The sequence below is a fragment of the Centruroides sculpturatus genome, unplaced genomic scaffold (genome assembly GCF_000671375.1).
Source record: "Centruroides sculpturatus isolate CEXI.00-Female unplaced genomic scaffold, Cexi_2.0 scaffold216, whole genome shotgun sequence".
Classification (NCBI taxonomy): Eukaryota; Metazoa; Arthropoda; class Arachnida; order Scorpiones; family Buthidae; genus Centruroides; species Centruroides sculpturatus.
Window position 1 is genome coordinate 282,033 of NW_019386955.1, and position 12,893 is coordinate 294,925.

Consider the following 12,893-nt stretch of genomic DNA (forward strand, 5'->3'; position numbering starts at 1 on the left):
AAACTAAAACTAACATGGCAATTTGTATATCTGAAGCATTACTGTATAATAATAAAAATTAACAAATAATTTTCATAATGAAATAAAAATTAATATATTCTTTTAGTGATTTTCTTTATCTTGCTAGGCATTGATATTCTTATTAAGCTATGAAATATGGAATCAACATATAAAACACGCACAAAATCTCAATGTAAAACAGACTTATACTATATTTTTTATAAATAAATTTAATGACTATTATTATTTAATATTAAAATCTATAACAATGCATAAAATATTGTAAGATAAATGATATAAATCCAAAAGTAAAATAAAAAATGTATATTCTATTAATATTATGTTATAAAATTAATAATTAATTAGGGCTAACAGTGAAATTTTATTTATTTAAATTTATATAAAGTGAATTCAGAATTATTGTTTTGTGTAAAGTAAGAAATGTTATAATATGAACTAATTCATATTATCATTTTTAAAAACAATAGACTATATTAATTTCTCTCCAAAATAATGAAATTTATTTAGTGCTTTAACAAAATATGGAGTATTTGCAAATACAATGTATAGGCTATATATATATATATATAGGCTATATAGCCGTTTTCTTTAGAAATCATCCTTATAGAACAATCATATTACAAAATTAATATAAAAATGAATAATTATGAACTTTATTATTTTATTTATGTAGAAATTGTAGTTTAAAATGTATCTAGGTAAGCATATAGCTATTAAAATTTTTATTACGTTAAATTAACAAATATAAATATATTTAAAAAAAATAATGTTACTTTTTCGTACCTGCAATATGTCCAGAAATAATTATATTCCATATTTCAAGATATTATGTTATGAATCTTTCTATTTTCTAATATTAAAAATTTTTTTAGATCTATCTATTAATTGCTTTATTTAATTATTTTACATATTGATGTACAGTACTTGTTTTATTTATGTTTATTCTGATATTTGTTTTTTATTTATATATATTGTTGCCTAATATTAAAATGTCTTCAATATAATATATCGCAATATCATATCTATCATTAAGTTATACTTATTCAATAAAAATATAATATTTTAATCTGTAGTTTAACTGCAATTTCCAGTTATTTTAGAGTCACAGATTTAATCATTTTAATTACAAATAATGTAGAAGAATATTAACATATATTTACTATAAGAAATTTTTATTTGATAAATAAAATATTAATTATTCAATGCATTATATTTCATTATAGAAACTATAGAAATATAATAGGCCTATAATAAAATAATTGAAGCTTTTAGATCTAAGTAAATTTTAAAAATTAACGTAAATATTAGCTCGAAACTTAATATTTTTATTACAATAGACATAAATTTAACAAGTATATACAGTAGATAAACATATTTTAAAAAATAGCTTTCTTAGATAAACTCTATAATTTATTTTATAATTTAGTCTCATGAAAGTAATGACTAATCAGTCAAGTTCAGAGAGAGAAATTTTGTTTAGATTGAAAGGCCTAATAAAGTAATTTTAAATCATGATAAAGGTAAATGTGTATTTTAATATAGACTATTTCACTTTTGCTTACTGCATTCAAAAATTTGGTTTAAAATTTGTTTTAGCCTAACACATGCAGCTAAAAATTTAATAAAATTAATAGTTTATAAAACTATAAGGATTAAAAGCAGTTTATTCATATAATAAGTAAATTCGTTCGACTTCATATAACTCATTCATATCTTAAGTAGTTCAAGTTATAGCAGTTTATAATAATAACTTTTTTATACTAAGTATGATAGACTACAATTAATAATCAATAAAATTTAAAATTTTATTTAAACTATAAGTCTAGATCTATAATGAAAACAATATTAACCCATATTATATTTATTAAAATGATATTTTAATCGAAGAAAATTTTCTTATCTCTTCTGTTCTTTTGAATACATTATTCAATGGAAATTTAGGATATATTTATAATTTAAAAGAGTAAATTAGAGGCTAATCTATAAATTTCTTAATATAAACAGATTTAAAGTAGAATATTAAAATTTATAAATTAAAATTTTTTAACATAGCTGCATAAATTTTGCAAATTTTCACTCCAGACACTTCAACCGATTATTTATTTAAAATAGTAAAATATAAAAAAATATATACATATATATTATGACTGCATTGATATAAATAAATCATTTGAACTTAATAATCAATTACAATATGTAAATTAATTTACAAGCTACATTTAAAAAATAAATATATGCTTTTATAGTTATAGTCTTTAATTTTATTCAAATTTTATGAAGTAGGCCTATAGGCCTGTTTTAATATTAGTTTAAAAAATTCAAATAAAGTTTAATTTATTTAATGTTTGCAAGAATGCAATATATTATAGACCAGATAAGAAAAAATTTAATAGATTGGCTTATTCACAGACCAATTACAGTATATTATATTTTCCTAGTAGTTGTTTGTATAGAAACTTACATAATTTGCTTTTATTGACTGGTTTAAATGAACTATAAATTATTTTAAAATTTAAAAATATATTAATAATATTTCTCTATATTTTATTTCATATAACATTGAAGATGATCTATTTTAATATAATTAAATTTTTATTTATTTTATTCATATGTGACTTTCGATAGACTTCATATGCTTTTTAATAGCATTAACAAATAATCTCAAAGCATTAGATTATATATGACTACAGTACTTTATTAGTAAAATTTATCAACGTCTAAACCTGCTCAGAGCTGCCTCATAACAAAATAGTTACAATAATTAAGTTATAACATAAGATCATGTTAAAATGTGTATAAATTTTTTTGAAAGATATTCATATATTTATTTTTTTATTTTATTTGTTATTTGTTTTCAGAAATTGGAAATGATCTAATTAATAAGAACTAAAATTTATATTAAAGTTTTGGATATGTAGTAGCTCAATAAATAAAAAATACGTGATATTTCAATAGGAATGTAATAATGCTTTCATAAAAAATTAAAAGGATTATCTTTATTTTGCTCATTTTTTGTATAAGTATGTAATTAAATGTAAAAAAATATATGTTCATAAATATAATAGAATAATAGCTCTCGATAAAATAGTTGTTGCTCGATAATAATAGAGCAAATCAAGTATGAAAAGAGCAAGTTTTTTAGTAGCCTAAAAAGTGCAGCGTACGCTCCTGTTGTGATTTTTTCGGGAACAGGTTTCATTGTTGTCAATCAATAGCAACAATGAAATATATTTTTTACAACTCACCGAGGGTGAAAAAAACATTTCATCCCCTTACCCAGGGTTGCTTTTTTCACCGCTCTGTCTATCTTCATTTGGGAGCTACGATTGGTTCCCCGTTTCCCAAAGGATCCATCCGCATCCAACACACTACTCTAGTTGCTTGGGTGGCGATGCACGAGCTAGTTCTTGCCCCCGCCCTTCGGGTGAGCTACGTCATTAGCTACTCTACCTAGGAGTAACACCCAACACGTGGGGTGAGGCAACCAATCAGAACCGAGATATACGCAGTGACGTGACGTCTCTTTCCCCCATATACGGACAGCGGCAAGATAACACTCACTTTCCCCACCCTTGCCGTATTCTGGGGACGGGTTAAATCGAAGAGAAGCTCCAACAATATCAGAGAACGGTTGAGAGTACGAAGCATCGTTCGGCCGATCGTTCAATATAGCAACAAACACGGTAAGTGTGCGAAAAGAACCTTGTCTGAAAAGAATTGCATGTTTTTCACGTTAGGGAAAAAGGGCAAAAACGAAACATGTCGAGAGACTGGGTTAGGAAACCGAAAGCGTGTAGATTGCGCCCTCTAGTTGCAGAAGCGGGAGATGTTCCTTCCCGCCGTGCATGTCGGTGTGCGGTGCTGATGTGCTGTATGCACAGTATGTAGTGAGCGGCTATCAGTCCTTCAGTCAGTCAGTCGGGAGATGTTGCTGAGTCAGCCAGCGGCGCCAGCGATACGGGAGACAGGTGTGGACCTATCGTCGTTCGGAGGACAACTAGTATGTTACTTTGCCTTAGTTATCACTGAATAGTATTAGTTAGAGTGGTGCAATATGTCGAGCTGTTGTGGTGTTATGTGTTGGCTGTTTTGTGTGCTGCTCAAGCAGGCCGTGCTGGCCATCGAAGAGTAAAGCGTGCACCGATGAAAGCGTAAGTTCCTGCGTCAATAGCAGGTCGCTTCTCCGGCACTTTTACTTGTCCGTTCGAACTTTTTCTGATCATGCTCATCCTTTACGCTTTATTTCCCATATCTTTATTTATCACCGAGAATAAGAAAGGATTTATTTGTTTATTTTTAAAATATACATTTCTCTTAAAATGATTTTTTATCATCTTCACTAAACTGTACGCATGAGTAATTTCGATTTTATTATTATTATTTTTTTAAATATTTACCTTAAAAATTTAATTGTAATATAAGAATTTTATTTTTTTATTAATAAGTTCCAATCATGTAGGCTGTTTTATATAGTTCGGATAAATGATACATGAGAACTTCAGGAGTTTTTCACTGTGCATTTTTATTTGTAAAATAAAATTAGAGAAGTTATTTTCATTAACTCTCGGCTTAAATTTATTTAATATTAGGCTACACGGAATTGTTTAATTAGATTCGAATAGGAAAAGATTCCATAGTGGAATTACTTGGCAGCTGCTGCGAGAAAAAATTTTAGAGTTAATTCAAAAGAGGAAAATCATTATACTCATTACACAAATCAATTTATAAAGTCTTATTATAGAACATGTTTGGAGTTATAGAAAAATCATCACCATAGCAACCATGACAACCGGTGATAACTTTGTTGTGATATTTTTATTTCTTTGCAATATTTTAATGGATCGAGTCGTTGACCTATTCTTGAAACCGTCCCTTACTAAACCATCTAAGTAATAATAATAGTTTTAACATTAAATTTTATATCAGTCCGTTTACATTTATGAATATATTTTTAAGACACAAGAACAAAATACAATTCAAGTGTTTCGTAGAATAGTATGCATCCAGTGTAACTTTTTCTCATTATCTTTTTAAGCAGCAATATAATTTAGTTTTACTGTTATATGGTTGTTAGATATCTCTTTATTTTCAATTATTCACCTACCAAATAACACATGTCATATTTTAAAACAAATTTTTAAGTATTATTCTCTCATGTATATACTTCTAATAGAAGTAAAATGTAATATTAAAAGTATATTTATTGCATATTTAAATAACATATTGCAATTAACGACTAAATGGGCCTATGGAAACTAAGTCGAAGTGTTTCGATTTTATATTTATCTAGAAAGTAAATAAAGTAATAATACTATTCATAAATATCAAAATAATTAAATCCAATAATTACAATGTTTAACAATTTATAATGATTTTTATATATAACTGGCATAGTAATTTTTTATTTAATGAAAGGCTGTATTAATCATACATCTATAAAATCATACATATGTATTTTAAGAAGATAGCCATGTGTTTATCTAAAAGCATATTTATGTGGCATATTCATTTTATAAATGGGTAATGCAAACATACTTATTTCTAGTTTTTGATTGTTTGTTGAATTAAATCAGGTGAGCAAATTATGTAGCATGTATGATTAGATGTAATATAAATAGAAACAAATTCTCTACATAACTGTTTAGTCTGCAGTTTATTAAATAAAGAAATAAAATTCCAACAAAAAATATGAGAAAAACCAATTAATAATTGATAATTTTAAATATAATTTAAACAAAAATCAGGAAATAAAAATGATTTTTTAATGAAATTATTCTCAGGCATGCTTAATAAATAGAATAGAACATTTTTATTTTATTTTAGAATCGATTTCAAATTTTGAAAATGTTTTTGAAAAAAATAGTAGTCTGCTTAGAAAATATTCATTTAAAAATTATTTGAAGCATTGAATTCTAATTGAAATTGTTAATACAGTCTTAAATTGAATAGCTATTATTTTAAAAGATACAAAATTGAAAATCAGATTAAAAATTTACACTTTGAAATTTATTTATTATAATTGCTAATATGTTTAGTAGCTTTCATGTCAATCATTTATTAAAGCAAGTCAATCATAAATCTATTCTTATTCCATTAATAATTAACTGAAAAAGTTTTTAACAATAAAATTTCGTATTAGATTATGATAATGATAAGTAAAGATTATGCTTAATATTATCTTAAATATATATTTTTGAGTTAAAAAATAAATTTTATAGAAAAATAGTTTTATTTTAGTTATAGAATTACTCCACTTCAGCTCGGACATTTTCATCCAAAATATTTTTACTAATTATTTAATCACTAAGTTATATATATTTTGCCTCTATAAGTAAAACGTATGAAATACAATTTTAATATTTTACTTAAAATAATTAATAATTTCGATTGTTAAAATTAGATTATTTTTACAGACATGTTAGCAAAATTATTTATAATAATTAAACAAAATGAATAAAATGAATAATTAATCATATTCAGAATGTTAATAGTCATGAAAAATTGAATTTTTCAAGAAATATTTATATAAATTTGTTTTTATTGTGAAAAATAGATATTCAGATTTTCAATGGTCTTGAATAATAATAATAATACGTATATTTCATGTCTATCTTTCATATAAAATCCATTAAGATACAAATAAAAATAGCCCATTACTTGTAGATTAAAATAACTATGTTATTAAAATGTAATTCATTTTATTATACAGTATATATATATATATATAAATATAATCATACAGTATAAATATTGTTAATTGCTCAGAAGATTGCTTCTCTATTATAAAAATTTATATTTATAGTCAAGATAAATAGATAATTATGTATGATTTAATTAGTTCACATAAATTAATTTGTTTAGTTTTAAATATATTCAAATCAACAGTATTTCATAATTTTCAAATTTATAAAATTGTAGCAGAATTTTATTTAATTATATTTTCAAGAAATGTTATTGGATTGCAATATCTAATTGATAAGATATAATATATTTTATCAATAAAACATTTATAGGTTTACATATTATCCTCTGACAGCAATTGACTGTATAATATGTATTTAGTATAGTCAAAGTCGAGTTAGAAATAAATATTTCGAAAATTAATAACAAATGGGATATTAATTATAAGGTAGGCAATAAATTATATCAAGTAGATTAAATATCATATTGAATTTATTCACTATTGAAATATGGTTTAGTATCAGAATAATTCTATATTTCCTTTTCAAATGATCAAAATATTTATTTAAATATTCTAGAGTTTGAATTATTTAATTTGTTGGTGAATTCTAAACTTTAATATTTCTAAAGTATTTTTCTGACCCAGAGGATAATTTGAACTGAAAGGTAATTCAATGAGAATGAACTTACTTGTCTTGAAATACTGTCAAATCAGAATTATTATTATTATTATTTTTTTAATGTTAACCTAAATAGTTTATTTACGATTGCAATTGCTTAAAATGAAATTTATTTCTATTTTTCGATGATATTTTTCAATAAACAAGCCATGTAAGTTCAACTCTACTCTTATCCATAAAACTTAGTATTTTTCATTTAAATTTTAGATTGAAGTGTGTCAAAAATTCCATTCGATTCATTCTATCTATAGCGTCATCCTATATTTAATTAATATTTAATGTTTTAAATATAAAAGTATGCATAGTTTACAAAAAAATTCTGTTAATTTATTTTAATTTATTTCATTTTTAAAAATAGTAGTGCATAACTAGACACACTTATATTTTTATTGGTAAGGAATAATATCTTTTTTAAGGCAAACTGGTACACTCATCAGACCACCACACCATCGTCTGGGGCATGTATCCGAATATTTGTACCTGTATGTCATCATCATTCCAAGAGTAGCCACCAGGCCACTTCTTAAAGAAACAGACATTACTACCAGTCCAGCTTACAGTAGACTTTTAATTTCTTCAACTGAAATGGGCTTACCTTCTAATCAACCTGATTGCTTATGGGTCGTGACTGTGATTTATGCAACTGGCTTTTTCTGCTGATAATGCAGCCATACCCACCATATAAAAATGGATGGTTCTACAAAGTACAGTCAGTATTTAGTTGATGGTCATTTAGTCCGTGATTGCCCTTCCCACTACCTGTGATATTGTTTTGGTGGGTATGGTGCCTAAATAGGATCAGATGTCAGCGCAGAGGATCTGCGCAGCATCAGTCTTCTAGTCTGTGATGCTGTGATGCCTCATATAAAAAACTTCTATTTTTGCAAAGATCCGGACTTCTAAGAGAAGAAAGAAGTATTTTTAATAAAGTTACGCCAACTTCGTTGAAGAGTGAAGATTTGAAAGTGTGTGTGGTCAGCGCCACTCACAGTACTAGATGTATTTAAAACCAATCACCGGATCGCTGCAACCAACAGAGTTTGAAAGGACAAAAAACTAAAATTGTGTACAGCCTTTCCAGAAGTCCGAGTTGTGCTTGTATTGTTGCTCAAGTGCCTGACTTTGGCTTCCGAACTGTATCAATTCTACTTATTACTGTGCACCTTCCATGGAGCAGCAAGTCCGAGAATATTTGAACCACTGCCTTGTACCCGTGACTTCAGAAGCCGCTGCATCAGTTTCCGGTCCGGGACCAGGCCCTGGTCCTGGGCCAGGACATGGTGGACCTCCACCTCCACCAGGCCCTGCTGGATGCATGGGTAATCGTATACTCTCTCGGAATGCAAACGGAACAAGTAAGTTTTTGGGTGTTTTTGATTTTATCTACACTTTCGCTAATATATTTAAATTCATTTTGTATAAACTATAGATTATTAATATTTTAGAAACCAATAAATATAGTGTAGATAACACATTACTGGAAAGAGACTAATAATCAGTTATGTACTTGAAAATTTTATCAAAAAAGTGACTAACACCAAGTTCAAATTTCTTTTATACTTTCATTTCAGTTTGTAGCATTTGTTTAGAAAACAGAAACTAAAATGATTCAATAACTAAATTTTCAAAAAATACAAAATTTTTAAAATTGCAAAATTTTAACGAAAACTTATTTATATATGTTTAATATTGTCTGCGTATTCAATTGCAATAAAACTTCAATTTTTATAGCTATATTTAAAACATGTGGAAAAACCTAATTATTCGGATTTCAAGGGATAGAATTTTCATTGTACACAATGCTTATTAATCTATATTTTTTAAAAGATATTCAATTTTGAAATGAAACTCGTTGAACATTAAAAACTATTTATTTTAAAAGACTTTTTTATAAGCTAGATTGTTTATAAAATCCTGTCAATACTTGCTTATATATAAGCGAAATTGTTTTATTCTTGAAAACATGAAGCTTTCTTCTTTGCAATTATCATAGCTTTTAAACTTTTTATGTTTCTTCTGAAAATTTTGTCTATTATCATTGGAATTATTCTTGATAAACATTAATTGCAAATAGGCTTATTTTATGTAAAAACAAGTAAAAGTAGATAAAAAAAATCCCTGTTTTTATTTCAGACTTCGTTCCTTTACTGACAAAAATAAATCCCCGAAAGACTTTAATTTAATTAGACATATTTTTTAAAATTTATATGAATATCAAAATATATATTTATGTAAAAATCTTGTTATGGAACCAAAAAAAATGATTTTTCTTTAAATGAAAAAATATGGCTGGTTCATTAATTAATTCATTTGTAAAATAATGAATAGGCAAAAAAAATATTGTCTTGAACTATATTTAATGTGAACTTCATCCTATTTTTATTTATATTTTTCTTGCTTAGAATGAAGCAAAAATATCTGTATTCACTATTGATATGATGTTTATTTAAATATTATTAAAGCCTTTAAATATTATGAAATATTTAAAGGCTTTAATTTTGCTAATTTTCTTAAAATTTCTCAGTTATATTCATAATTTCATAGGATACATAATTTACATCTTTCATTTTAAATTTGACTTATTTTTTAGTAAGAAATATTTAATTCTTAGCTTCCTGATTTATGATTGAAAATGAGATATTTGATTCAGCTGATATATATTATAATCTATCAGTAACATCAATTATAGTAATTAAAATTTTTTTTGAATGTTTTTTTAAAGATAGAAATAAATGTTGTAAAACATGCTATCATTAGATTTTTCTAACACTTTTTTTTAATATAAATTTAAGCCTATATTAAAATATTTAGAACTATGATAACGATGTGGATCTGGAAATCCTTTTAAAAAACGTGTTTTTAATAGTAATTCAGATTTATCGTTGATCATTCAGACAACGTCTAAATAGATCAATAGATCAATGAAAAGGTAATCTTCTTTTTAATATTTTAATAAATGAAGTCTATATAAATATAAAATAAATTTTCGACACAAATATTTTCCTTCAGTTCTAGGCTTATACTTGTTTTAGTGTGAAACATTAACATTTTGAAATTTACTTTCAAGTTTTTTTTTTTTTTTTGTTTTCATGCAGTATTTTGAAGCTAATTTTTATGCTGAATTTTTTCGGAATTTATTAGAACAAAAAAAATATATTTGATTCCTCATTGCTTATTACTATTAAGCACAGATTATTGCAAAATTTGGAGTTTTGAAATAATATATTTTATCATAATATTCATATAAAAACATGCCATTTTATCGATAATTTATAACTTGTGGCTATAAATATATATATACATAATTGTAAGTTTTATGGATAGTAAATTGCATACCGATTTATTCCCTGCTGAGAGATACCATATTTAATACACGTGTTACTTATCCACTAAATAAAAAAATGCTATTTATTATTTTAAAATATGAATAGGTAAATTCCGTCTTGTCATTCATATATTTCATGTTTCTGTTCAGAGTTTGAATAAATTCTAATAGCTTATTCTTATTTTAAGATAATCGCAAAGTCAAATGACAAATGAAAAGGCCTATGAGTAAGAAAGAAACTCAAATAGATCGTGAATCTTTATTTAAATAAGTCCGATTTAAAAAAAATAAACAAATAAGATGATAAATTAAGATATATAAAACAGATCTAAGTAGTTCGATTAATCTTTTTCGTTTAGTTAACTTGTCGTATTTGTTATTTGAAAGATAAATTGAAAATTTGATCAATCTTTCCTGAAACGTTTAAAGTATTCGAGCATATAAACAATTGACGTCAATGATTTGATCTAAATAACATTCTCTATTTGGGTATTGTTAATGAAAGACTTGTATTTGCAATTATCTTGTAAGTGTTTGCTGTTGTTAATTGAAATTTTTCAATAAAATCTTAGTACAGTATATTCTAGCATTTTAATGAAATATTACAATGGTTCAAAAAATATTTTTCATTAAAATATACTAATTTATTACAAAAATTTTTTAAAATATGCTTATATTAATGTTAAATGTGTTAGGAAAATAATAGGCCTAATATTTAAAATCAGAATTTATGTTTTATTGGCTAACATAGAATTTATAAAGATCTTAAATTTAATGTGTTCAAAAATAAAATCAATGAAATAAGAATTGTTTATTTGTAAATGCAATTAATTTTAAATGAGATGAACATATGTGATTTGTCCAAATTGAGGAGGAAAATCATATAATTCGATCTTTTTTCCTAATTGGATAAATCCAAAATAGATTAGTATATAACTTCTTTTTTTCAGTTCAGATATGGTAAAATGTAACACTTCTATATTTCTAATTAATTAAATATACCTTGCTCTTTGTTTCAGAATTTTTAAATGAATTTATAAGTAATTATTTTAATTAAATGTAGAAATTTATTTAAATAATTTAAAGGTTTAATAGTAATTACTAAAATACAACCCTAGTAATTAGTCAATAAAAGAGATAAGATTATAGATAATATACACATTGATAAAATATGGAAAGAGCTTTAATTTTTCATCATTTTAGATGAAACCTGTAAAATTTTATTTAACCTAAAGACTTTTTTGTAATATGTTTAGCAGAAAGATTAGACCTATATCTTTATTTAGATTTTTTAAATTACCGAGACTATATTAATGTTTGAATCTAAGAAAATTTACAGTATATAAAAGAAAATACAATTATATTTTTCTTTCTGATGTTCTGTTTCAGATCAAAAGTCTTACGATATTCATAAAAAGGACATAATTGGAATTAAATATAAGTATAAAACAAGTTGCATTCATAATTTTTAAATTTATTAAATTATCATAACAAGTTACACACAAAATCATTTCTTTTCGTTTATAAGAAAAAATCTCTATAAATATACTTAGAAAAATTCAAAACGAATTAAAAAAATAACAAAAACTGATTTTATTCAGTGTGAATTGCTTTTATCTTTAATTGTTTTTCTTATGCTTTATCGAAAATCCTAAAAATTAAATGTTAGATTAAGAATATGGTTGAAATAGATACAAAATATTCCTATTTATGAAATGAAATAACTTCTATGTAGCAAGATACTAAATTACAAGTTGAAGACAGAGACAAATAGAGAAAAGAAATCTTAAAATTTGAAATAAGAGCATTAATATTTTAATAAATATTTAAAATTTTCTTAAATATTTATTAAAATATCTTATGATTATCTTAAAATTTCAAATACTTTAATAAACATTTAAGATTTTTGGTAATGATTAATAATTTTCAGTTCTGAGCATCTCCGTTATACTTTTTCTGTATACAATGTTCAACTTTTTCATTTGTTATAGTTGCCTGTACAGGGATATCAATATAATTTTTCGTAAAGACCTTCAGACACATAACCATGAAAATTATTCTGAAACAGGTCTGGTTAACTTAACTAGAAAAACTGGTTACCACAAACATATTGCCAGATATATTCATGTATTGTCTTTTATACATTGCTGTAATTTAAATACTATATATATATATATAATTTTTTT

The 12,893-nt window shown here is 24.6% G+C and overlaps 1 protein-coding gene across 7 annotated transcripts in view; it reads left to right on the forward strand.

Moving 5' to 3' along the window:
• Positions 1-12,893, forward strand: part of LOC111615968 (NGFI-A-binding protein 1-like) — a 296,726-nt gene that overhangs the window by 87,080 nt on the left and 196,753 nt on the right. Inside the window, exons 1-2 of one of the 7 annotated variants that reach the window (XM_023357401.1) lie at positions 3,549-3,704; positions 7,799-8,737. The exons of 1 other annotated variant lie outside the window; for it this stretch is intronic. In XM_023357401.1, the coding sequence (XP_023213169.1) occupies positions 8,551-8,737 (187 nt within the window). In that variant the 5' untranslated portion in view covers positions 3,549-3,704; positions 7,799-8,550. Of the gene's footprint in view, positions 1-3,545; positions 3,705-3,774; positions 4,022-4,106; positions 4,173-7,798; positions 8,738-12,893 lie in introns of those variants that run through there. 5 more of the 7 variants (XM_023357402.1, XM_023357400.1, XM_023357405.1 and 2 more) reach the window with 5 other exon arrangements.